We start from the raw sequence: 27,542 nt of genomic DNA on the forward strand, positions 1-27,542 counted from the left end.
CATAGCAGAAGACTGCTCTGCCAGCAGCAAAATGCCGTCAAGGTAGCAAAATCACCCATAATAGGGGCCTTAACCAGCATAATTGCCACCCATCTCCAGGGCCTGGAACATTTAGCCCATTGATTCAGTTCATGGGCTGTTGCTTCGCTCAGTTGGGTGGATGGGGATTTGTGCTGCAGAGTGACGCCAACAGCGCGGGTTCAATTCCCATACGGCTGAGGTTATTCATGAAGGCCTGACTTCTCAAACTTGCCCCTCCCCTGAGGTATGGTCATTGTCATGTTAAAATCACCACCAGCCAGCTTTCCCCCTCGGGAGGTCAGTCTATGGTCATCTGGGACAATGGCAACTTTTACCTATATGTTCCTTCTTGCTGTAATTATCTTCCAGTCTTACCTTGCCACCACCAGACACAATTTGCTGTCTGGTTCTGTGTGAAAGCTGAAAAGTTTTCCAAAGCTGAAAAGCTCTAGCCTCAGCTCAGTGGTGAAATTCAGATGCGACCTGCATTTGAAAATGATTTTTTGGTCCTCCTAACTGTGGCCTTTGGCAGAAGCCAACTTGTTTCCTTTTTAGACCAAAGTTGAAAATTGCCCTATTATCAAAAAAGATATACCACTTAACAAATACTGTCCTTAACTGAATTTTAAACATTGCCAAACACAAAAACTGCCACAGTTTAGTTCTGTTTGCTTCCATAATCTATGATCAAACTTGGGTATGTTTTTTGCATACCCAATGGTTTTAGGGTGCTCTTTTTTCATAATTTGGTATGTCAGCTATGTCTCTCACCAACTTTTACAGATGCACCATAGAAAACATTATTTCGGTTGTATCACAGCTTGGTATGGCTCCTGCTCTATCCAAGACTGTAAGAAACTACAAAAGGTCATGAATGTAGCCCAATCCATCGCACAACCAGCCTCCCATCCATTGACTCTGTCTACACTTCCTGCTGCCTCAACAAAGCAGCTGGCATTATTAAGGACCCCGGACATTCTCTCTTCCACCTTCTTCCGTCGGGAAAAAGATACAAGAGTCTGAGATCACGCACCAACCGACTCAAGAACAGCTTCGTCCCTGCTGCCATCAGACTTTTGAATGGACTTACCTTGCATTAAATTGATCTTTCTCTACACCCTAGCTATGACTGTAACACTACATTCTGCACTCTCCTGTTTCCTTCTCTATGAACGGTATGCTTTATCTGTATAGTGTGCAAGAAACAATACTTTTCACTGTTTACTAATAAATGTGACAATCAATCAAATCAATTCCACTTAAGGATATGTGGCAATACTGATTTTGTTGCAAATGTTTGAGATGTGTCTCACTGTGTAATATTATCAGCAAAATAGATAAGGATATTGACCTAACTTGTCATCTACTAGCCACATAGATGCTGAAGAACTCTTGAGATGCTTAAAATTTTAATTTTAGAAAATTCTAATGAAATAGAGGATCTATTTACTCCTTTCTCACCGTAAGATCTTAGATAATTCAGACCAACAAAATGGAAGGTGGATGGCAGACATTTTTCTCAATTTTGAATGTCTGGAATTATGAACATGATTTCCTGATTCCTTGGGGAAGGGCTGGAAAAATAGCACTGTAAAGTGTTGGGTGGCTGGCCATTTTGCCAGCAGCAGGAAAGGGAGGGAGCCACTTCAGTTGAGCCACTTCAGTAGTCCTACCTCTCTTGCCTGTGTCTGGAGGCCCATCTGCATATCAGGAGATCACTTTGAAACCTTGACAGTCTCCTAGCAGACTCCAGTGGGGTGGCCTCCACTGTTGGCACTCTTTGTCCCACAGAGGAGTCCCCTGGTGGCAATGGCTACCCTCACCGCAGTTTCTAATACTACCAACAGAGACCTCACTTTAGCAGTACTGCTTTGAGAAATTGATAGTGTTTGTTAAACATAGATTGATAGTGAATTGGCAGCCTGTTTTACATCTGTCGTGCTTCTTATTTCCATTGACTTCAATGAAAAGTATTGGGGAGATGTGAAACAAGCTGCTGATTTGCTATCTCCTATTTTAAACAACTGCACAAAATCAAAATTCCCTCTGCCACCACCCACCCCACAGTGAAACAGATGGGTGGCCAATTGTTCCTCTGTTCTGCAGCCCAAATATCTACGTGCAGATTGGACCTGAAACTGAGGAATATTGAAACAAAGGAAAAAAGGGAGGAGGGTAAAACATTTTAGTTAATTAAAAGAAACAGCTCCCTTCTGTGTTAGAAATGAATTGAGCAGCTATTTATAATGGCTTATAGGCATCAAACTAGAGTCCTTTTCATCTAAAATGGGTTAAGGGTGCTTATGATCCATTAATGAAAGCCATTTTTACACCTTTTGATTTCAATCATAACCAGCTATGTGGTTGGGCAGCTCATATGTTAAATATTTGGCAGTCTTTCTTGCCCTAAAGGAATAAAGATCAGTCGGAGGTAGCTCCTGGCCACATCACCAACTGACTTTTATTTTAAGTATATGCTTTAAACGAGTCCCTCTAATATTTCTGCTGTTCTTCATGCATGGGGCTGAATCTCACACACACAAGTTTGAGTTGTTTGATATATAAATACCACCAAGAAAATTGATAAACTGCACATGTTTTTGTAAATGTTCGATTTCAAAGCTGTAAATGATTTAAATTCTTGAGCACTTTGTTTCAGTGCTTCAAATCCCTTCTCGCCCAATGGAATACACATGCTTTTTAATGCTGTATAGACAGCAAGGGGTAAATATATGCAGGGATTAATCATTTCCTTCATCTTTTTCAGTGTCAACATACAAATAGGACTTTCTGCCATCTGACAGAAAAGAAAATCAGACCTCTGTACGGACGATAAAATTTGACTACTTTACACTTTTGCGGCATGTCTATAGTACATTCCCTCCTGCTGTCAACAGCAGATCTTTGTTAGTTATCACATCGGAAAAATATTCAAATGACGTGATTTTTTTAGTCATTTGTACAATGCCCAACCGTAGATTGATAAGATTGGAAGATGAATGCACAGGTATAAGGTTTAAAATAAGAGATTTAGGGCAGAAAGCAGGATTTGCATTTGGCACAGTGGCTTGTGAAACTGGAATTCACAGACTGAGTTAGTGATTGAAACAGAGACCCTGGCCGGAATTTTCCTAGCCCTTTGGGGATGAGCTGGGAGACAGGCAAATTGGCAGGGCAAAGCATCAGGGGTTTTGGCTAGCATCTTTCCACCATGCCATTTTACCAGTGGTGGGAAACCTGGCAGATCAACCACATCCTGAGAGACCAGTTAATGCAGTTAAGTGGCGAGTTAAGACCTCTTCTCGCCTCAGCCACCATTTTGTCAGCATTGGAAGAGTAGGCTGCGCTGCACACTGCCAATTACCCAGCAGACTCCCGGGGCTTACTAATATTTGGACATAGCGGCCACAGACTGCTCACGCCCTGAGTGCCAGTGGTTGCCCTACCATTTTGGGGACACTGGTCACAGAGCACCCTCCCTCCCCCACTTCCAGTGGCAATGGCTGACCCACGGCAACAGCACCACTGGCTCACAGCAACACTGGATATTAATCTGGTCAGCAGATGAAGTCCTATTTGGAGTTTGTGGCCTTCGAGCTCCAAGAAGCTACAACAAATATGCGAAGAGATGAAAAGAAAAAATGCTGGAAAATCTCAGCAGGTCTGACATCATCTGTGGGGAGAGAATAGAGCCAACATTTCAAGTCTAGATGACCCTTCCTCAGAGCTAAGAGCAAAAAAAATCAGCAGAGATTTATACTATGAGGGTGGGGGTCCGGGTGGAATAGGACAAAGGGAATGTAAATGAGGATACGAAAGGCTGAGAAGGTGCTAAAAGTCTCCAATGTGATCAGAATGCATGAATGGCAGAAGAGAGGTACAGATGGTTAAGGGACTATCTGGAGATTATGAACTTTATGATAGTTCCAGACTGCTAGCCTTGGGATTAGTTTGTTGGCTAAGATGGGAAGCTGTGTTCGGGGAGGATGGGGTGAGGAGAGCAGGCAAGAAGGAGAGCTGGATTGGAAAGTGGAAAAATGGAAGTGAGAAAGAAGGATGATAAAATGGATGGATGAGATGAGATTAAATGAAATAAAATAAATGGAAATGGGGTGAGGGGAGGGGAGAGTTCATGCTCTGAAGTTGTTAAACTCAATGTTCAGTCCAGAAGGCTGTAAAGTGCCCAATCGGAAGATGAGGTGCTGTTCCTCCAGTTTGTGTTAGGGTTTGCTGGAACATTGCAAAAGGCCAAGGACGGACATGTGGACAGGAGAGCAGAGTGGTGTGTTGAAGTGGCAAGCGACAGGAAGGTCTGGGTCCTGCTTGCAGACTGACGGAAGGTGTTCAGCAAAGCGGTCACCCAGTCTGCATTTGGTCTCTGCGATATAGAGTAGACCACATTGGCAGCAGCGAATGCAATAGACCAGATTGAAAGAGATGCATGTGAAGCGCTGCTTCACCTGAAAGGAGTGTTTAGCCCCTAGGACGGTGAGCAGGGAGGAGGTAAAGGGGCTGGCGTTGCACCTTCTACGATTGCATGGGAAGGTGCCGTGGGCAGGGGGTGATGGAGGAGTGGACCAGGGTGTCCTGGAGAGAATGGTCCCTGTGGAATGCTGACAGGGGGGGATGAAGGGAAGATGTGCTGAGTAGTGTCATCATGCTGGAGTTGGCAGAAATAGCAGAGGATGATCCTTTGAATGTGGAGACTGATGGGGTGAAAAGTGAGGACTAGCGGTTGAGAGCCCTGTCAACTATAATGACAGGGCTCTCAACCATAATGGGTGGAAAACCATGCTTGAGGAAGAAGGAAGACATTCGGCAGCGCTATTTTGGAAGAGATGAAAGACGATGCCAAGAGATGATGCAGGAAGAGGGCTGCATCTGCATCCATCAATATAGCATGCAGGGTTGGCCACAGCAGTGTCCAGTTGGAACGGTCATGAAAATATACTTCAAACAATGGAAACACTTTACCATAATGATCTGCTGGTATATGATGAACAACTGGTAATTCCCATCTCACTCCAACTGGAAATTCTGGAAAGAATCTACCAGGAGCGTGCACACATCACAAAATGCAGAGCACAATCACAGTGTAGTATGTGATGGTTGGGAATATTGAGGAGTCAGAAAGATGATTTCATAGTTCCAGATGTGCTTGGAGCCCAGACCAGACCAGAGGGAGTCCCATATCCCCACCCAGTTCCCTACAAGACTGAGGGAATGTCTGGGAATGGATCTGTTTATTTACAAGAGGAAATCCTTCCTTATCATTGCCAACTAACTATGCAGGTGGATCGAGGTGAAATGTTTACACACGTGGACCAATGAGTCGGTCATTGGGTCGTTGAAAGAAGTCATTGCAACTCGTGACATTCCGGACCAAATGGTTTCCAACAAGAGCTCGCAATTCACTAATGACTAATTCACCCATTTCACTGAGAGCTATGGATTCCCACATCTCTCCAGTTCCCTGAAGTATCACCAATCCAATGGTGAGGCAGAAAGGGGTGTCCGCATTATTTAAACCCTCTTGAAGAAGAATGAGGATTTTCCAATGGCACTTATCACATCCAGGTCTACTCCACAGCAATGTGGATTTGCAACGTCTGACTACTGATGGTCAGAAAACTTTGAACACAGCTTCCCATCTTAGCCAACAAACTAATCCCAAGGCTAGCAGTCTGGAACTATCATAAAGTTCAGAATTGGGAGCAGTCTTACACAAAACAACAATCTTCCACTTACAAGAGGAGGTACCATACCAGAAACCAGCCTAGCAGAGGAGGTGTTAACATCCAAAGGGATGATCATCATCAATGATCTTATTGTGCCTTCTGGGGTATGTATTGATTAAGAAAAAACAAAGAGAAATATTATCCTCATTCCTTAAAGAGAACAATCCATTATACATCTGGGAGAACCAGATACTGATAGTCAAACTGACAATGCACCAAGCACTGAAACTATTACCGAGACCAACCAAATCAAAGTAAAAACTGCAAGAAACTACAAAGAGTTGTGAACGTAGCCCAGTCCATCAGCAAACCAGTCTCCCATCCATTGGCTCTGTCTACACTTCCCGCTGCCTTGGAAAAGCCAACAAGGTCCTCAAGCACCCTGGACATTCTCTCTCCCATCTTCTTCCGTTCCGTCGGGAAAAAGATACAAATGTCTGAGATCATGTGCCAACTGACTCAAGAACGGCTTCTTCCCTGCTGCCATCAGACTTTTGAATGGACCTACCATATTAAGTTGATCTTTCTCTACACCCTAGCTACGACTGGAACACTATATTCTGCACTCTTTCCTTTCCTTCTCCACTATGTATTCTATGAGCAGTATGCTTCATCTGTTTAGCGTGCAAGGTGCAACACTTTTCACTGTATACCAATACATGTGACAATAAATCAAAGAAATCCAAAGGGAGACTAGCGATCATCCCAGGCTCAAAAGAACGGCCTAGTTGTGAAACCCCCAGATCACTTAAACCTATGAAGTCAGGGACTTGTGGCAGCGATGGTGTAGTATATAAATGCAAAATATATTTGGGAAAGGCTTGTGGGGGAGATATAGTATTAGGGTGTTCAGGGCTGAAAGCGTTAATATGTGGGACTGGAGAAACACAACCGCCCACATGATGTAAGACAGTGATACGACAGCGAGCCTAGAAGTTACAAGGGAAAGACTCTTCGTACGGTAGAGGACCAGAAGGACCTTGGGGTCCAGGTCCATAGGACTCTAAAATCGGCCCCGCAGGTGGAAGAGGTGGTTAAGAAGGCGTATGGTGTGCTGGCCTTTATCAATCGAGGGATTGAGTTTAGGAGTCCGGGGATAATGATGCAGCTATATAAGAGCCTCGTCAGACCCCACTTGGAGTACTGTGCTCAGTTCTGGTCGCCTCATTACAGGAAGGATGTGGAAAAGATTGAAAGGGTGCAGAGGAGATTTACAAGGATGTTGCCTGGATTGAGTGGCATGCCTTATGAGGATAGGCTGAGGGAGCTCGGTCTTTTCTCCTTGGAGAGACGTAGGATGAGAGGAGACCTAATAGAGGTATATAAGATGTTGAGAGGCATAGATCGGGTGGACTCTCAGAGGCTTTTTCCCAGGGTGGAAATGTCTGCTACGAGAGGACACAGGTTTAAGGTGCTGGGGGGTAGGTACAGGGGAGATGTTAGGGGTAAGTTTTTCACACAGAGGGTGTGGGCGAGTGGAATCGGCTGCCGTCAGTGGTGGTGGAGGCAAACTCAATAGAGTCTTTTAAGAGACTCCTGGATGAGTACATGGGACTTAATAGGATGGAGGATTATAGGTAGGCCTAAAAGGTAGGGATATGTTCGGCACAACTTGTGAGGCCGAAGGGTGTGTTTTGTGCTGTAGTTTTCAATGTTTCTATGTTTCTATCATGGCTTAGACTGAGTGACACCTGTGGCCTTGTATGTCTCGGTGCAGTTATGTTCATCCAAGAAACCAGTTGTTGTTCAGACGTATCCAGGTCTCTGCAACCGTTTCCTTAGCCAATCACAACCACCATACAACATTGACGGTCTACCAATTTCCAGTGAACCATTCCAAAAGAAAATGTGAAACTGAATATAATTGAAGCATAGATTTTAGCTGATTTTTAGCCATCTAATGAACAGTTCCTTGGGTATGCAGTCACCCAAAGTATTGATAAATATTGCGCAGGATTTTTCGGATGGTGGGATTTGTCCGCCGATACTGGCTGAACTGTTAATTGGCTGGAGACATGACATGCACCTCTCACTCGGGAGGAAGTCCCACCTCAGAGTGCTGCTGAGCAATCTGATGGCAGTAGCTCATTAGTCCCAGTCGTGACAGTAGCAGCGGATTCCAAGTCCAGAATCCAGGACCAGGTAGGTGCGTGTGGTGTCTCAGCAACCAGAGAGTAAGAGCACCCACGGGGTGCTGGGTGAGGGTAGTGCCTGGTGCAAATGTGGCCATTGAGGAAGGCAACCCCATTCCTTCCCACCCAAGGCCTGAGCACAGTGACTTGCTGGACTACTGGGATTTTGGGAGTGATTCCAAGCAGCGCTACTTGGCAGCCTCTTAACGAACTGGTAAGGAACCTCTTGTCAGTTTTGGCTTTCCACATTATGTTCTAAAAAGAACCTGATGGAATAATATTTGATGCAAGCTGCTATCGTGTCAGTGGAAGAAGTTTTCTGCCAACTGGTTCCATTGGTGGAGCTGGCTCGATGAATTTCATCCTGTTCTCTTCCAGGAGTTGTGCAGTTTTTCTCTGCCTTCATTTTAGTCTTCCATTTGGAATCTTTCACTCTGGGGTATCTAAAGATGATGTGGAGATGCCGGCATTGGACTGGAGTAAACACAGTAAGAAGTCTCACAACACCAGGTTAAAGTCCAACAGGTTTATTTGGTAGCAAAAGCCACTAGCTTTCGGAGCGCTGCTCCTTCATCAGGTAAGTGGGAGTTCTGTTCACAAACAGGGCATATAAAGACACAAACTCAATGTACAAAATAATGGTTGGAATGCAAGCCTTTACAGGTAATCTAGTCTTAAAGATACAGACAATGTGAGTGGAGAGAGCGGTAAGCACAGGTTAAAGAGATGTGTATTGTCTCCAGACAGGACTGGAGACAAAGACTTGCATTCCAACCATTATTTTGTAAATTGAGTTTGTGTCTTTATATGCCCTGTTTGTGAACAGAACTCCCACTTACCTGATGAAGGAGCAGCGCTCCGAAAGCTCGTGGTTTGTGCTACCAAATAAAGTCCAAAGTTGGACTTTAACCTGGTGTTGTGAGACTTCTTACTAATGATCCCACCTGATATCATGAACTATCAATTGCTTGGTTTAATACTAAAGCCAAAACTGATTAGATATTGCACTGATGGATATTTCATTTGAGATGAACAGAAAGGATATGGGGGGACCTATTAGGATGCAGTAGCTGGGTGGCTATCATGGTACTGGACCAGCAGCCCAGAAGTCAAGTTCAAATCCTGCCTTGGAATTTATTGCAATATCCCAACTATTAACTGATATCCTTTAAGGAAAGGAACCTGTCACCTGACCCAGTCTGGCCGATATATGACCTCAACCCCAGGACAACTAAGAATAGGAAATAAATAGTCTTCCCATTCCAAGAACAATTTTTAAAAAATCTTCAACTGGGGACAGGAGGGGTAAATAGTATTCTAAATCAATCTTATTTTGCTCAGTTGTAGTCTCTTTAATAGGGTGTATTTTTCCTTTTTTTTCTCTCTCTTTGCCTTCCTTACCCACCAAATCCTCAGTTCATAAGTTGCCTGAGAAATACTTTTTAAATCTGTTCATTTTAAAATTACAAGAAACAGTTTAAAAATTGCAAATGTACCTTCCATGTGTTTGTATTAGGCCTATACAACTGCTAATAATGAGTGTGTTGTATTACTTGTTTTGTATAACTGCCTTGGGAATGATGTCTTTGTAGTAAACTACCACCTGTGATCGACAGCCAACCTTTCATGATGCAGTGTAAACAGATGGAGAACATCTTTGTTTACCAACATTGAATCTTCAATGTGTTGTAGCTTCAACACAGAACAGATTTGAATCTTCTTTTTCCCAAAAGAATCTTATATCTGCAAGTATTGTTATTCCACAGGGAAATGAATATAAAACTATGCCAGACAGATGGTATGAGATTCATCCCTGGTCTATTGTCATAGGAACTCTCATGAATAGGCTTTTATTTATATCGAATACATGAAAGCTACTTGCCCTCAATCCTAATGGACTCCTACCACTGATGAGAGATGAATGCTGTGACCTGTACTCATGCAAATACATAAAGAAGAAAAATCTCTACACATTTTAGCCCTTTGGTGGTGTGACAGGCATTTTGGTAAGAAATGGATGCCATGGAAGGGGTTTTCCTGCTGCTGGTTGAAGGACATGCTCTTGACAGGTTTTTTTATACCTTTCTGGACTGTGCATAATGCTGGCACTGGATGCAAAACTGTTAAATATTCTCAATATTAATATCAGTGAACACAACAATTCATCTGATTAAAAAGTGGAGAGAAAAAGATAAAATGGAATTAATAATAGTGTAGTACTTTCTTTGTATTGTGAATACAGTTGTTGCGTTCACTGAAACACAGCTGTTTCTTTCACTTTTGATACATAGTTGTCTGTTGTAAACTTATCTTTAAACATTTGCCAGGATTCAATTTATTGACAGTGATTGAAGGTGGGAATATTTCCTTTGTGACTGATGAGTTTAATGATTTTATTCTTACCCCAATAGTCCTGACAAAAATTGGCATTTCATGCTAACATCAACATTAGAGGCCCTGTTAATTTTTTTAAATCATTCATGGGATGCAAGCTTCGGTGACAAGGCCAGTATTTATTGCCCACTGATTGCCCCTCATTGAACCACCACAGTCCATGTCATGTTTGTACACACATGTTAGAGTGGGAGTTCCATGATCTTGACCGAGCAAGAGTGAAGGAACAGCAACATAGTTCCAAGTCAGAATGGTGTGTTGTTTGAAAGGGAACTTGCAGGTCATGGTGCTCCCATGTATCTGCTGCTCTTGTATTTCTAGTTGGTAGAGATTGTGAGTTTGGAAGGTGCTGTTGCAGAGGTTAGAGTTTTGAAGATAAATTGACATAGCTGTGAGAGTTCTCTTTAGAGAATGGAAGATTGGTAAAGGTGCTCTAAATGATGAGGGGTCTAGACTGAGCAGATAGAGAGAGATTGTTCCCTCTGGCAGAAGGGTTGAGAGGACACTGATTTAAGGTGATTGGCAAAAGAACCAGAGGCAATATAAGGAAAAACGTTTTAGCTAGCGAGTGGTTAGGATCTACAGTGCACTGCCTGAGAGTGGGCTGGAAGCAGACACAATTGTGGCTTTCAAAACGAAATTGGATAATTATCTGAAGAGAAAAGATCTGAAGGAGGAGTGGGACTCGAATGTATAGCTTTTTCTGAGAGCCAGCAGTCACATGATGGGCCTAATGGCCTCTCTGTGCTGTAAACATTCTATGAAAGGAATCCCAGCAAGAATTCATGCAACTGAAGTTTCAGCCGATGATATGTGGCCGGTGGACCCCTTCCATTAATGAGAAGATTTGACGATGACTGTTGGGGTACAGAATGAATGGTGAAAGGGCAAGTGAATGGAAACAAAGGGAAGAGAGAACAAAGAAGTAAAGGGGATAGGGAAATATATAACAATGAAGAGGACAGGGAATTGGTTACGGTGAAGAGAGATGGGAATGTATGCCACTCAGAGAGGCAAAAGATGGAACTGGAAGCAGACTGTCAGACTGCCAGCATGAACTAAGAAGACAGAGCGCAAGGTTTAAGTGAGGAGATTGGGTAGGGGTTGGAGAGCAGTGCAGGTGATATAATGTCACCTTCAACTGAGTAGAGAATGCTGTGGCCCTGAATGAATGTTGGAAGAAATTTCCCAGTTTTAACTGGATTGGATAGAACATGGAATACCGTATTGAATTAAGAGCAGAGGGGGAAAAGTGGATCAGTTTAAACAGGGGTGGTAAAAATACACAGTTTGAATTTCGGGGAGAAGATTGCTATGGGGGTTGGGTTAGGAGAGTGTGTCTATGAATGATTATTGGTTGTGGGGAAAGTGACTACTAAGGCAGAACTTTGAGAAGTGACAGCAAAATACTGCAGATGTTAGAAATCTGAAATAAAAACAGAGAAACTGGCCCTAACTTTCTTGTTTGCTCCAGCTGCCCCCTTTTCAACAGCATTAAACTCATCCCATTTCTACTTCCTTCTAGTTCCAAAGAAGTCATATTGGACTCAAAATTTTCTCTGGTTTTCTCTCCGCAGATGCTGCAAGTCCTGCTGAGTTTTTCCAACATTTTCTGTTATTTTATTTGAAGAAATCTGTTGAAAATCAAAATTTCACATTGCTTTTCCTTGTTTTCCATTAAAAATCTATTGATATAAAGTATAAGATATGTTCAATTAGAATAAATCAATTTTCATTGAAGGTTCAACATTCCTCCTGGACATGCTCCCAGACACCCCTAAAAATGTATGACCAATTTTGTCTCCAATAATTGAATCTCCTCATATCAGCATCTCGTGCTAAAGTTAGATTATTAATACAGGTTAAGTTACCAAGCCCATGTAACTACTGTTTTCACACATCAATTTTGAACATATGTGAGCTTTCTAACTTAAGGCATATTCATTTCTAGTTTAAGTACATGAAAACCTGAAAGAAGAAGTTCTGTTCTTGATTTTTCATCTTGTTGAGGTTGTATCAGCTCTGTTAAAACTGTATCCTTGAGCTAGCTTTCTAGATTGCCATGTTGCAGTTATCCTGGAAAGATAGCAAGCTCTTCCATTGTATATTTCATTTTCACAGCTGTCTAGAAGCGGCACAGTGGTTAGCACTACTGGCTCATAGCGCCAGGGACCGGGTTCAAATCCAGCCTCGGGTGACTGTGGAGTTTGCACATTCTCCCCCGTCTGTGGGTTTCCTCCGGGTGCTCAGGTTTCCTCCCACACTCCAAAGATGTGCGGGTTAGGTTGATTGGCCATGCTAAATTGACCCTTAGTATCAGGGAGAATAACAGGGTAAATACGTGGGGTTACGGGGATAGGGCTCGGGTGGGATTGTTATCAGTGCAGCCTAGATGGACCAAATGGCGACATCCTGCTCTGTAGGGATTCTATGATTCTATTCCATGATTCAGAGTATTCAGGAAATGGTTAAATATTGTTAGACCATGCACCATTTCGGCAAGTTGATACAATCAACTAGACGCGGGTGCGATTTGAAAATTGAGTTCCTGAGCGCCATTGTCTCTTGGGCACTTGCAATTTTCTAAGAACCTGTATGGAGAGCGGATGGGAAACCCACTCTTCGTCAATTAACAGCCTCTTAAGCTCCTTTAAAAAAGTATTAAGGGGCCTGTCCTGACTAGAATGAGATTTTCAGCCTTTTTATGCATAAAGCTAAACACTCTGATGCGTGTTAATATACAGTTGTTTGGGGGTCAGCACAGGGCAGACAAAAGTTTGCTTCTATTTTTTTGTACCTCGACTTGGTGTCCATGGCCACTTTGCACTTTCAATGAGCTGCGTGCTCTCCTCGATAAGGCAGTAATAGCCCCAAAATGGCAGCCTTTGACACCGGCACCAGGCAGGCACTTGGTGCCTCTGATTGGGCACTGAGCCCATCTCCTGCCCAACCAACATTTACATATACAAAATAGAGTCATGGGAATGATGCTCTTCAGGTGCAGGGTCGGGAACTGGAACACATCTGAATGTCAGGTTGCCCTTCCAATCTTGAAAATCAGGTCCAAAGTAATCACTTATATGACTTTCTGTTTATTTTTGGCAATGTAGTGTTTATTTTTCTAAATTTGGTACACTGATGCACGTATATGATTACTACATATGCTGCTGAATGATGCTCATAATTCTTCCAGCATTGACCAAATGTGCCCAAGTACTATCATCAGATTGCTGCACTAGAATTTCACTGACATAGCTGAGAAACAGTTTGAAGCACAGTAGGTTGGACAAAGAAAGCAGGCTACAGTTCCCAATCCTGCTTCCTTGCCAAAAATCCCTGTCGGGAGTGCACACATGTGAATGTCAAACAAGGACAGAATTCGGCTGTGCTCCAGTGCCACTAATGCAGGTGCTTTTCTCCTGTCTGCTCCTGTACGAGTCCAGCGGTTAATCTGCTGAATAAATCTCATGCCTCCTCTGTGCCATCCCACTATTTGTGATCTACATGATCAAAGCTCTGTATACTGCAGGTGAGAGTTTTTCTTGTTATTTCCTAATATAGAATGCGCACACATTCAACATACATTAACCTCAGCAGGAACTACTGATCATGAATCAAAACTGTATTTTATCCATCCCTGATGGCAACGTTTGAGGCCAATTGTAATACCCATAAATGAAATTAGCCATTTTGCACAGACTGCAAAATGAAAATGGGACCTTGTGTGGGTTCAGCACCAAATCAGGCTTAGTGAAACTTGCAGGCTTGTAAGCTGTAATTAAGTGGGACTGGAGAGGTGGTGGTTGATTTAGAAAATTGTTGTAATATTACCCTTGCAAAATACTGTTGTTGCTCTTTGGTAGCAGGCCTGGGCAGTTTTGCAGCACCTCTGGTGCTCATCAGGAAGTTTGTTGTTAACAGATGTCTCGTATGGCTGAAACAGGACATGCACATCCTGGGAGCAAGACTCAAACCTCCCAATAGTCCATTTAACTGTCATTCACATTGCCCACATTATGCCACTGTTGAACAGTCATGGCTTATTATAATTTCAGAATACTGAACAGTACAGCTTTTGTGCTCCTGTAATTTGCCAGAAATGAAGTGCTTGTAACTCTAACAAGTGATCAAATGAATCAAAGCAATACTACTCTTGCCACAACTCTTCAAAGCAGGAACCATTCTTAGGACATGATTTTTATTAGTATTTACACGAGATTTTATCCCAGCAGAACTACAGTAAAGCTGTAAAGGAGCAGTTTATAGTTTAATATATTATTAAAAAGAAAAATTGAAGCAGCTACTTTAGAAATTAAATAAACTAAGTTGTAGGAAATTGTTTATTTCTCTAATTTAGTTCTGGTTTGGATTAAGGATAAAAAAACTGCAAATGAAAAAACTGTACAGGAAATAGTATGTAAAAAGAAACTTTTACAAACCATTCACTAACCAACAGTATAATTATAGTGGAATAAAACACAAACCATTTAGATCAGGAGGGTGATCTTCCAAATGCTTTGTATCTGGTTGAGGGTATAGCTCAGGGAAGCAGAGGTCCAGATGTTCCCAACCAGCTGTCCTGCTTTTGCAGGTCCCACTGAGGAAAGTCATTTTTTATTTATCTTGGTGGACTTTATCTTCCTGGTTCACCTGGCAGGATAGCTGCAGCATGCACCTACTTGGGAACACCTTGAAATATCATTGGGGTCTCATCTTTGTCATGCAACCTCTATTTGCATTTATTAATCTAGTTCCCATCAGAGTTTTGCAGGTACCTCGTTGTCAAAACCAGCAGCACTGGAGAAAGTGCAAAAAAGATTTACTAGATCAGAACTGAGACTCCATACGTAATCAAGAAAAACTGAACAGGCTGGAGCTCTTATCTCAAGAAAAGAAAAGTGAGGGATGACCAGATAGAGGTCTCTTAAAATAATGAAAGGTTTGATCGGGTAAATGTAGAGAAGATACCAGCTGTATGGGAGACCAGTACTAGAAGTCATCAATATAAGATAGTCGTTAATAAATCCAATAGGGGTTTCAGAAGACATTTTGTTGCCAAGAGAGTGGTTGGAATGTGGAACTTACTATCACAAGGAGTAGCTGGTATAGATGCATTCAAGAAGAAACAAGACAGAGACATAAGGGAGAAAGAGTTAGAAGGATATGTTAATGGGTTTAAATGAAAAAGGGTGGGAGGATGCTCATCAGGAGCATAAACACAGCATAGATTTCAGGATGAAATGGTCTGTTCCTGTACTGTAAATCGAATACTTTGATAAAATTGGCAATCTGCAGGAATTGAACAGGAAATGGTGCCACTCCATTTTAGTTGTTGCTAAATCTGTTTCCCCTAATTAGGGATGGTTAAAATCATTGAGTATAATTTATCTCCCTGATATGGCTGACTGGATAATAACAGGTTTTCCTGTTGGCAGTAATTGAAATTTTTTGTGCCAATAACAGCATGCTACCAAGAATCCAACTTTTCTTTCTTACAGGTACCATATTGGGTAGTGCGGATCTGTCTTTGCGAGTTGGAAGGTGGGATGTATTGTTGGCACAGAAACTTTATTTTATCTCTGCTCCAGTATAACAAGGAGTGATGATGAGTTCAGTTAATGGCTGGCCATGTCTTGCATTTTTTCTTTAATTTGAACATGATAGCATTAACGTGTACACAGGCATTTGCTGTTTACATGGTTAAGCACCATTGGACTTTTTCTTTCCATGTTGACGTGCATTATATTTGCAGGTTGTTGTTGTGTAAGTTTTGACTTCAGGAACACAGGAAAGGACTCCAGTGCAGTGATTGGACCTAAAAAGAAAGCAGAAAAGTCTGTCGCTATCTCCCAAGGGAAAATCTACTCAGTCAGCCTCGCAAATGGAAAAGTTGGAAATTATCTGGAAACATGAAATGTGTTTTTAGTTTCAGGAAGTTATTGTTAAAGTAGAAACTTAGTTAATTTGGTGACGACATTGTGCACACCTTAGTGTGGAGATAGTCCTTCAGCAGCTGAAAGTTCCATGCGACTGTTTGAAGGATCAGACCACACAGCAAAAGCTGATCAATCCCCTAACTTTACAGTAATAACGTTGCCCAATTGTCAGGATTGCTGTTAATATTCTTTATTAATTACCAAACTATTAATTTTTAATAGAATATTTGTCTGGATGAGTGCCAACTCAAGAAGCTCAACACCATCCAGGTCAAAGCAATCGCTTGCTGAGTACTCCATACACTACCTTAAGAGCTTTCACAGTGGCAGCAGTTTGTACCTTATACAAGATACGCTGCAGAAATTTGGCAAATCTCCTTGAACAGCACTTCCAAACCTGCAGTCCCTACCATTGAGAAGGGAATTGGTCACATTGGGAGCACTATTACCTGCAAGTTCCCCTCCAAATCTTACACCATCTTGACTTGGAACTGTTATATATTTAAGTGGTTGCATGATTGCTTTAAGAACCAGTCACCTGATTTGATGGCGATTTCATTGGGGTGTTTCACAGGCATTGTTTAGTTTCAGTTTCTGCTCTGTAAAGGTGAAAAAAAAGTTAAAGTCTCCTTCGTCCCAGATGACCATAGGCAGCTCCCATCTTTGCGGGGGTAGAGCTGACTTGTCATAATTTAACCTGAGGACCACCACACCTCAGGCAGGCCTTCATGAATAACATCAGCTGGTATGGGAGTTGAACTCACGCTGTTGGCATCACTCTGCATCACGAGCCAACTGAGCTAAACCAGCTGCTCTGTACAGGCAGCAACTTGTTCAAGAAATCTGTGTTGTTAGTTTGAATCCGCGTGTGCAAACCACATCTTTTTCTTTTTGTGTAAAACCCATAACGTAGCTAGGACAATACAAGAACTATACAGGAACTGCCATTTCTTAAACATTTTTGGGTCAAATTGCTGGAATTTCCTCTCTGGATGTGTCAACATCACATGGGTTATAGAAGCTCAAGAAGATAGTTCACCACCTCTATCTCAAGGGCAGTTCGGGATGGGCAATAAATGCTGACCTTGTCGGCAATGCCCATATCCTATGAAAGAATACAAAAAAAGAGGCAAGGTGGCTCTTTCTGATGCTAGGAATTTGAGCTGATATCTCTCCCAAAGCTGTTACACTGTCGAGCTGAGTGAAAGAGACTCAAGAATGTGGCAAATTACACATCCCAGAATCCAATTGTCACTGTGTGCAGTTAGGAATGCAACACAAATCTAGGTGACATTGAGCCAGTACTAAGTGCTAATGCACATTTGGAATCATGAGTGCAGTTTTGGATGGCACTTGTAGCCATCATATTCAGACCTTGGATAAGGGCATCCAAGCTGTTAGCTCATTTAGACATCTGAGCTTTGAGGGGAGATTGATGAGCCTGATATTAATATTGTATGAACATTCAAGATTTTAAAGGAAATAGGTACATAAATCCTGATAAATTCCTGATTGCAATAAACTGTAAAACCTTGGAGGGTTTTTTGAGACCTAGAAGAAGGAAGATGCACAGACAGTTTAGGTCTAATTACTTCAGGGAGAGTGTGTTAAACATGGTGAAAAGATTGCTCAGGAAAGCAATGGAGACAGAGAATGTGAGGAAAGTTACAAGAGAATTGGATATATATTTCAAAATGTGGATGATTGAGGAACATTAGTTTTTGGATGGACTGTTGAGTCTTTTCTGAATCTGTTTTTTTTCTATCGCTAATGTAAATTGATGAATTGGCAGGTACACTAGTGCCCTAAGATGTACTGGGCCATAAGGTTTCCAATGCACAAAGTTTCCAGCTCGGTGGTTCTTGCATCAGTGATGTTGTAAGGTATGGGCGAAAGCTCAACTCGACTATCTGGAGGCTTAATATCAAAAACCGGCATAACGACGTAACTGGGTCCTATTCCAACTGACTGCTGGCTAAATTTACAGCGTAAGAGTTTTAACAACACCAGGTTAAAGTCCAACAGGTTTATTTGGTAGCAAATGCCATTAGCTTTCAGAGCGCTGCTCCTTCAAGAGAAAGCTCCGAAAGCTAATGGCATTTGCTACCAAATAAACCTGTTGGACTTTAACCTGGTGGTGGTAAAACTCTTACTGTTTTACCCCAGTCCAACGCCGGCATCGCCACATCATAAATTTACAGCAGCAGTTCATCAAAAATGCTAAATTTTTGGGTCCTCTGTTTTATAGCGTGGTAAAATCAAAATGTTTTTTATGAAATAACTTGATTTCCTTTTAGTTTTTAAACATGTCTCCCCATCTCTTTCTTTCAGGTAGTGAATATGATGAAGAAGAGGTAGACTATGAAGAATCAGACAGTGATGAATCTTGGACCACAGAAAGTGCAATTAGTTCAGAAGCTATTCTGAGTTCAATGTGCATGAATGGAGGAGAAGAAAAACCATTTGCCTGTCCTGTTCCTGGATGTAAAAAGAGATACAAGGTACATTACATGATAAATACAGATTTTAAAAATCTATTGAACAAGATTGAATTTCAGTTATATCGTCAATTTACAGGGTATCATATCGTGAGGAAAAATTACTTGTTTTTTTTATTAGCACCATTAAAGGTCTACTTCAGGTTAGATTACAACAACAACAATGGGCTGGATTTTCATGGAGTCAGGAAAACTCCATGGAGTTTGAAATGGTGGCCTGGATCTGATTCCACAATTCCTGATGCCCCCCCAATTTCCACTAGTGTGTTAAAAGTGCAGGTTGCATCAGGCCGCGAGCCTTGCACTCCCAATCTGGCCAGCTCCATTGCAGAGATGAACATGTCCTACTTCTCCACAATTTTCATGGAGTCAGGTCCTATTAAAGGACCTGTGGTTCTCAGAGGTGTCCATAGTCTAGATGAGGGAACCTTTTGGAATGTATCTTCAAAAGGTCTTATGCATGCCAAGTTATGCCCCTGTACCCATTCTCCCCACGGCTCCTCATATCCTCCATGTCAAGCTGTGGCCTTCGACCTTCTTCCAGTCGCCACTCATATCTTCCAATCGCCACTCATATCTTCCAAACCAAGGTGTACCACTTCCTTGCCCATTTACCTATTCTATAATATTCATCCATAACTTTCAACTTTCTTAAAAAAAATGACTTTCACTACAATCCTATAAAAGTGTCAATCATCCAAATCCATTAAAGTATCGATAGCTGAAACTGTAAATATTGAAACTTCATTAGCTTGTGTAAATAAGCATTATGTAAACAGCTGCCAATCAAGCAATGTTTCCTTGGGTGCAGCTGTTTTAACAGTCTAGTGGATGTCTGGGCTCTCAGCCAAGCCTCATTATGTATTCTTGGCTCAGCTTAGATATCCATTATTCTGAAACACCTTCACCCTCAGGAATACGTTATTTGATTGACAGCTCTGATTATTCTATTAATTGCACAGTATTTATTTACATAAGATAGAGGTTTCATATGCTTGCAGTTTCAGCTATTGATACTTTTATAGGGCTACAGTGAAAGGAGTTTTTGTTCGAGGAAGTAGAAAGTTACGAATGACTTCTCAAAGTTTTTTTCACATCCTATTACTATTGGGTGCATTGGTTTTGTACTGAGTATATATAGTGGGTAAATGGGCACGAAAGTGTCAAAAGTTGTCATGGAAGGTATGAGAGTCCATAGAGAGTCTTGGACAGGTGTGACAAGTGAGGTATAGAGGGTTGTTCTTTGTTTTGCTGTCATTATTACAACTGGGATAAAGTTCCAGAACACAGGGATGACCCTTTTAAATAACTTGCTTTAGTGCCCCCTGTGGCTGCCTCTAAAATCTTTCCAGGGACAACCGGTGCCAACTCCAGTTAGCACACGCCCTCCCAGAATGAAAATCCCACCTTTGCTGGCATTTCCTCCAAGGTAGTTGGCCCAAGCTGGGAAATTTTCCAACTCTGCTACTCACCTCTGGAAATTCAGCCCAATAAGGTTTATTTGCTTGCATTTTTAACCAGAATTTGCATTTAAAGTATAGTTTTGTGATACCTTCGGGCTGTTAAATTGAAGAAACTACAAAGTGTATTATAGGGAACTTTGATTCTTAAAATGAGTAGTTAGACGTATCGCATCAAGCACTGGGATGTGCCCACGATTTTCCTGAACGTTAAGAAGTCTCACCAACAGGTTTATTTGGAATCGCGAGCTCAGGTGAGGAAGGAGCACCGCTTCGAAAAGCTCGTGATTCCAAATAAACCTGTTGGACTTTAACCTGGTGTTGTGAGACTTCTTACTGTGCCCACCAAAGTCCAAAGCCGGCATCTCCACATCATTCCTGAATAGTGGCAATTTATTCTCAGAAGGTAGAAATGAGTGTAGAACTCACCAGACGTGTACTACTAATTTTGTGCAATTTTCTATCCTAGCTGTTACAAATTTCTCGTTTGCATTAGATGTCCTCGTTCATGGTACCACTGTCTGTTTATGTGCAACACTAACATTTGGGAGTTTCCCTTTACTGCCCAAGATTTACTTTCTGAACACATCCTGTTAGTAAAGGCTTCTCATCATTATAAGCCAGTCTGTCTATGACACTTGTGCTCCTCCTTTCTTCTTACCTCCTCCTCTCTCACTTTAAAATATAAATATTCTGTCAATCCACTACGCATGCAACAGTATTTCAACATATTATCCTCTTTGCATCCACAGGACTGTGCCAATAATCATCATCGAGTGAATAAGTCAGAGAAAATAAATGCATTCTTTCCCTTTTAACTGGAACCTCTATTAATAATAAAGCCCCACATTCTACTTTTCTTTACAGTAGGGCTCAAAGTGAACTTAGTCCATTTACTCTTTCGTACAATAAGCAAAATACTGTGGATGCTGGAATCTGAAACAAGAACAGAGGATGCTAGAAAATTCAGCAGGTCTGGCAGCATCTATTAGGAGAGAAAACAAAATTAATGTTTCGAGTCCCTTGACTATTCGTCAGAACTGAAGGACGGATAATGTGTTTGAGCTGTAAGAGATTGCAACAAAAAGTAGCAACTTGAAGGACAAAAGACCGATGGTCTGGTGGGAGAGTGGTGGGTTTGCATTGAGGCAATACATGTATGGGATATTTTTTTAAAAGGGTGTTGAAGATGGGGGAGAAAGGTAAAAATCGAAAGATGCTGAACTCAACATTGAGTCCTGAGGGTTGTCTAACCAGAAGATGAGATACAGCTTTTCCAGCTTGCACTGGGCTTCACTGGAGTACTGCAGCAGGCAAGGATAGACATTTTAACTCAGCCTGGGCACATTGGTTCTTCCTCTCTCCTCCCCACTTCTCCTGGGTTAAAAACTCTAGCAGTTCTAACTTTCTTCAGTTCTGGTGAAAAATCAGTGACCTGAAACGTTAACTCTGTTCCTCGCCACAGATGGTGTCTGACCTGCTGAGTATTTCCAGCAGTTTTTGTTTCCATTGTCACCATTTTTGATAATATTGTTTGCAGAACTAATGCACAGCGAGCCACGGTCTAGCAACCTGAATGTTCTCTTTCACAGAGATCAACAGAAAACCCATTTTTGTATATTAAGTGTTCAAACAGGAGAACCCTTGAGTATATCTATCCCCCGAGGGCATTTTAATTTGTTGAGCTATATCAGACTCTTCACAACCGCGGCACTCTATTCAGCCTTGTGTTGATCCTAAAATCCACCATTTCGCAAAAATTACCCAATTCCATGACAGTAACATTTGTCCACCTCTTCCTTGACCTCGGTCTATCTGCCACTGTAGCCTTTGCTATCTTCAAACTGAATTCTTTTGATCCTCTAGCAGTAGTCGTTCCAGTATTCTGCACCAAATTCCAGTTGCCTCTTCTTCACCAACTTAGCATTAGTTCCTGACCCCCAATGCCTCAAATTTAAAATTCTCATCCTTATTTTAAAATCTTTTTTTGCCTTATCTTTCACTACCTCTGCAATCTCTACAGTACTACAAACCCACGCCCATGATCCCAAATCACATTTTCAGTCATCGTTTAGTCAACCAAGCTCCATGCTCTGAAATTCCCTCCTTAAATCTCTCGGCAAACACTGCTCCCTATCATCTGTCTCTCAAAGGAGCAACCCACATCTACGGCCAAGCTTTTTGTCACCCAAGTCTTGGGTTTCGGCACCCTTTGTTTTCTTTATTCTGTTATGTTGCATCTTGCGACGTTTCTCCAAATTGAAGGTATTATATTAATCATAGAATCATACAGTGCATAAGAAGCCCTTCAGCCCATCGAGTCTGCCCCAACAAGCAAGAAACACCTGAACTCCCACCTAATCTCATTTGCCAGCACTTGGCTCATAGCCCTGAATGTGATGATGTGCCCAAGTACCCATCCAGGTACTTTTTAAAGGATGTGAGGCAATCTGCCTCTACCACGCTCCCAGACAGCGTGTTCCAGACTGTCACCACCACCTGGATAAAAAGGTTTTTCCTCACACTTCCCCTCTCCGCCCCCTTCTAAACCTCCTGTCCCTCACTTTGAACCTATTTCCCCTTGTGACTGACCCCTCAACTAAGGGGAACAGTTGCTCTCTATCCACTCTGTCCATGCCCCTCATAATCTTGTACACCTCAATCAGGTCGCCCCCTCAGTCTTTTCTGCGCCAACAAAAACAACCCAAGCCTATCCAACCTCTCTTCATAACTTAAATGTTCCATCCCAGGTAACATCCTGGTGAATCTCCTCTGTACCCCCTCGAGTGCAATCACATCCTTCCGATAATGTGACGACCAGAATTGCACATAGTACTCTAGCTGTGGCCTCACCAAAGTTCTATACAACTCTAACATGACTTCCCTGCTTTTGTAGTCTACGCCTTGATTGATAAAGGCAAGTGTCCCATATGCCTTTTTCACCACCATATTCACATACCCTTCTGTCTTCAGAGATCTATGGACAAACACGCCAAGGTCCCCTTGTTTCACAGAACTTACAAGTGTCATGTTCATTGAGTACTTCCTTGTCAAATTTACTCCTTCCAGAATGTATCACTTCACTTTTCAGGGTTAAATTCCATCTGCCACTTATCTGCCTATTTGACCATTCCATTGATATCTTCTTGTAGCCCAAGGCACTCACCTTCACTATTAACCACCTAGCCACTCTTTGTGTCATCCACAAACTTACTAATCCTATCCCCCTCATAGTCATCTATGTCGTTTATATAAATGAGACCTAATAGGAGACCCAACACAGATCCCTGTGGTATGCCACTGGACAGTGGCTTCCAGTCACTAAAGCAGCCTTCTGTCATCACTGTCTGTCTCTTACAACTGAGTAAGAAGTTTAACAACACCAGGTTAAAGTCCAACAGGTTTATTTGGTAGCAAAAGCCACACAAGCTTTCGGAGCTCCAAGCCCCTTCTTCAGGTGAGTGGGAATTCTGTTCACAAACAGAGCATATAAAGACACAACTCAATTTACATGAATAATGGTTGGAATGCGAATACTTACAACTAATCAAGTCTTTAAGAAACAAAACAACGTGAGTGGAGAGAGCATCAAGACAGGCTAGAAAGATGTGTATTGTCTCCAGACAAGACAGCCAGTGAAACTCTGCAGGCCCAGGCAACTGTGGGGGTTACAAATAGTGTGACATGAACCCAATATCCCGGTTGAGGCCGTCCTCGTGTGTGCGGAACATGGCTATCAGTTTCTGCTCAGCAACTCTGCGCCGTCATGTGTCGCGAAGGCCGCCTTGGAGAACGCTTACCCGAATATCAGAGGCCGAATGCCCGTGACCGCTGAAGTGCTCCCCAACAGGAAGAGAACAGTCTTGCCTGGTGATTGTCGAGCGGTGTTCATTCATCCGTTGTCGCAGCGTCTGCATAGTTTCCCCAATGTACCATGCCTCGGGACATCCTTTCTTGCAGCGTATCAGGTAGACAACGTTGGCCGAGTTGCAAGAGTATGTACCGTGTACCTGGTGGATGGTGTTCTCACGTGAGATGATGGCATCTGTGTCGATGATCCGGCACGTCTTGCAGAGGTTGCTGTGGCAGGGTTGTGTGGTGTCTTGGTCACTGTTCTCCTGAAGGCTGGGTAGTTTGCTGCGGACAATGGTCTGTTTGAGGTTGTGCGGTTGTTTGAAGGCAAGAAGTGGGGGTGTGGGGATGGCCTTGGCGAGATGTTCGTCTTCATCAATGACATGTTGGCTTACAACTGAGCCAATTTTGAATCCACTTTATCAAATTAATCCTGTATCCCATGTGCATTTACCTTCTTTACAAGTCTCCCATGTAGGACCTTGTCAAAGGCTTTGCTGATATCCATATAAACTACATCTACTGCACTGCCCTAGTCTACACACCTCACCTCCTCAAAGAATTCAATCATATTTATAAGGCATGACCTCCCTCTGACGAAGGCATGCTTATACCCCTGATCAAGCCTTGCCTCTCCAAGTGGAGATAGATGCTCTCCTTCAGAATTTTCTCCAATAGTTTCCCTACCACTGACGTGAGACTCACTGATCTGTAGTTCCCTGGTTTATCTCTATAATATCAGTTGTTGTAGCTGCAATTAGTAACAACAACAACAATAATAATATCTTTACCTTGTAATACCTTGGCAAACAGGATTAAGGAAAATCCTAAGGCATTTTATACATATGTAAAGAGCAAGAGGGTAGCCAGGGAAAGGATTGGTCCATTCAAGGATGGTGGAAGGAATCTATGCGTGGAACCAGAGGAAATGGATGAGATACTAAACGAATACTTTGCCTCAGTATTCACCAAAGAGAGGGATTTGATGGATGAGGAGCCTAGGGTAGGGTGTGTAGATATTCTGGGTCATGTCGATATCAAAAAGGTGGTATTGGGTGTCTTAAAAAGCATTAAAGTAGATAAGTCCCCAGGTCCTGATGGGATCTACCCCAGAATACTGAGGGAGGCAACAACGGAAATTGTTGGGGCTTTCACAGAAATCTTTGTATCCTCATTGGCTACAGGTGAAGTTCCAGAGGGCTGGACGATAGCCAATGTTGTTCCTTTGTTTAAGAAGGGCAGCAGCGATAATCCAGGAAATTATAGGCTGGTGAGCCTTACGTCAGTGGTAGGGAAATTATTGGAAAAGATTCTTAGGGACAGGATTTACTCACATTTGGAAACAAATGGACTTATTAGTCAGCATGGACAGACAGCATGGTTTTGTGAAGGGGAGGTCGTGCCTCACTAACTTAATTGAGTTTTTCGAGGAAGTGACAAAGATGATTGATGAGGGAAAGGCAGTGGATGTTGTATACATGGACTTCAGTAAAGCCTTTGACAAGGTACCTCATGGTAGACTGGTATGAAAGGTGAAGTCTCATGGGATCAGAGGAGAGCTAGCAAGATAGATACAGAACTGACTTGGCCATAGAAGACCGAGGGTAGCTGTAGAGGGGTGCTTTTCTGAATGGAAAGCTGTGACTCGTGGTGTTCTACAGGGATCAGTTCTGGGACTTTTGTTGTTCGTAGCATATATAAATGATTTGGAGGAAAATGTAACTGGCCTGATTAGTAAGTTCGCAGACGACATAACAATTGGTGGAGTTGCGGATAGTGAAGAAGATTGTCAGAGGATACAGCAAGATATAGACCGGTTGGAGACTTGGGTGGAGAAATGGCAGATAGAGTTTAATCAGACAAGTGTGAGATTATGCATTTTGAAAGGTCCAATGCATGTAGGAATTATACAGTAAATAGTAGAACCCTTAGCAGTATTGACAGGCAGAAATCTAGGCATACATGTCCACCGATCACTGAAACTGGCAACGCAGGTAGATAAAGTAGTCAAGAAAGCATACAGCATGCTTGGCTTCATCGGTCAGGGCATTGAGTATAAAAATTCGCAGGTCATGCTACAGCTGTACAGAATCTTAGTTAGGCCTCATTTAGAGTATTGTGTACAATTCTGGTCGCCACACTACCAGAAGGATGTGGATGCTTTGGAGAGGATACAGAAGAGGTTTACCAGGATGTTGCCTGGTTTGGAGGATATTGCTATCAGGAAAGGTTGGATAAAATTGGTTTGTTCTCACTGGAACGACAGAGGTTGAGGGGTGACCTGATAAGAGGCTTACAAGATTGAATAGCATGGACAGAGTGGATAGTCAGATGCTCTTTCCTAGGGTAGAAAAGTCAAGTACTCGGGAACATAGATTTAAGGTGCGCAGGGAAAAGTTTAGAGGAGATGTGTGAGTCAGGTTTTTTAAACAGAGGGTGGTGAATGTCTGGAACACACTGCCCAGGGAGGTGGTGGGAGCAGGTATGATAGCAGCAATTAAGGGGCAACTAGACAAATACATGAATAGGATGGGAATGGAGGGATACAGATGCTGTAAGTGTATACGGTTTTAGTTTAGGCAGGCATCATGATCGGCACAGGCTTGGAGGGCTGAAGGGCCTGTTCCTGTGCTGTACTTTTCTTTGTTCTTTACTATGCAGATTCTTAATCTCCATATATTTAGTATCTTTGAGACAAGTTCCCATAGCAAGTTTTATTGATAGACTACCTTGTTGCACGTGAGGACTTGGAAATTCAACGAGGTTTGTAAGTAAAAACCTTCATCTTTTAATTCTAAAGAGTCACACATTGGTGCAGCCAGTGTGATATGTCACTACATGGCAGTAAAACAGTCAAGTCAAGGCATATGATAGACAAGTTGAAATTCAGTGTTTTAGTCCTTTGAAATTGCCAGTTGTGTACCCCCGACTCTCTCCTTTAGCCAACATAGTGAAAGTAAAACAGAAGAGAACTTAACAGTAAGAAACAAAAAAGTATCATTTAAATTGAATTTTACCATATATAATTATGCAGCACTACATTTACTTGGATAGAATAACTGTCAACTGCAGCAGCTGGCACAAAGGCACAATACGCTTTTTAATCTTTTTATTGTTAGTTCCTGTGGTTCACGAGAATCCCTAACACTTGGTTAAAAATTCGGTGGCGATGATTATATTCTGGTCTGATTGAACAGATAGTACAGGATGAGGCAGAAAACACAATGGAAAGTGGGAGTATTTTAAAGGCATAATTCTTTGGTTCAGGAAGCAAACAATCCATGACCATAGTATAGAAAGATAATTTCCCTAGAGACTATCAAAGCATTGAGAAGAGTAGCTCTTCAATGGAGGAAAAAACCCTGTAATTTACTACATCCTGTCTGTGCTTTGTTTGACAGCTAGTCTTTTCTCCAGTGCCACTGGAACTAAATAATTCCTAGTTTGCTTTTGGAATCTCTGCCTTCATCTGAAATTCAGGAGGGCTGTCTCTCTGATATCTTGCACACCA

The 27,542-nt window shown here is 42.2% G+C and overlaps 1 protein-coding gene across 2 annotated transcripts in view; it reads left to right on the forward strand.

Annotated features, from left to right (window-relative positions):
- The window catches only part of jazf1b (JAZF zinc finger 1b), a 253,273-nt gene that overhangs the window by 220,612 nt on the left and 5,119 nt on the right, over positions 1 to 27,542 (forward strand). For both annotated transcript variants that reach the window (XM_078239887.1, XM_078239894.1), the window contains one exon: positions 18,553 to 18,722. In XM_078239887.1, coding sequence (XP_078096013.1) covers positions 18,553 to 18,722 — 170 coding nt within the window. The remainder of the gene's footprint in view (positions 1 to 18,552; positions 18,723 to 27,542) is intronic.

Source organism: Mustelus asterias, chromosome 2 (genome assembly GCF_964213995.1).
Source record: "Mustelus asterias chromosome 2, sMusAst1.hap1.1, whole genome shotgun sequence".
Classification (NCBI taxonomy): domain Eukaryota; kingdom Metazoa; phylum Chordata; class Chondrichthyes; order Carcharhiniformes; family Triakidae; genus Mustelus; species Mustelus asterias.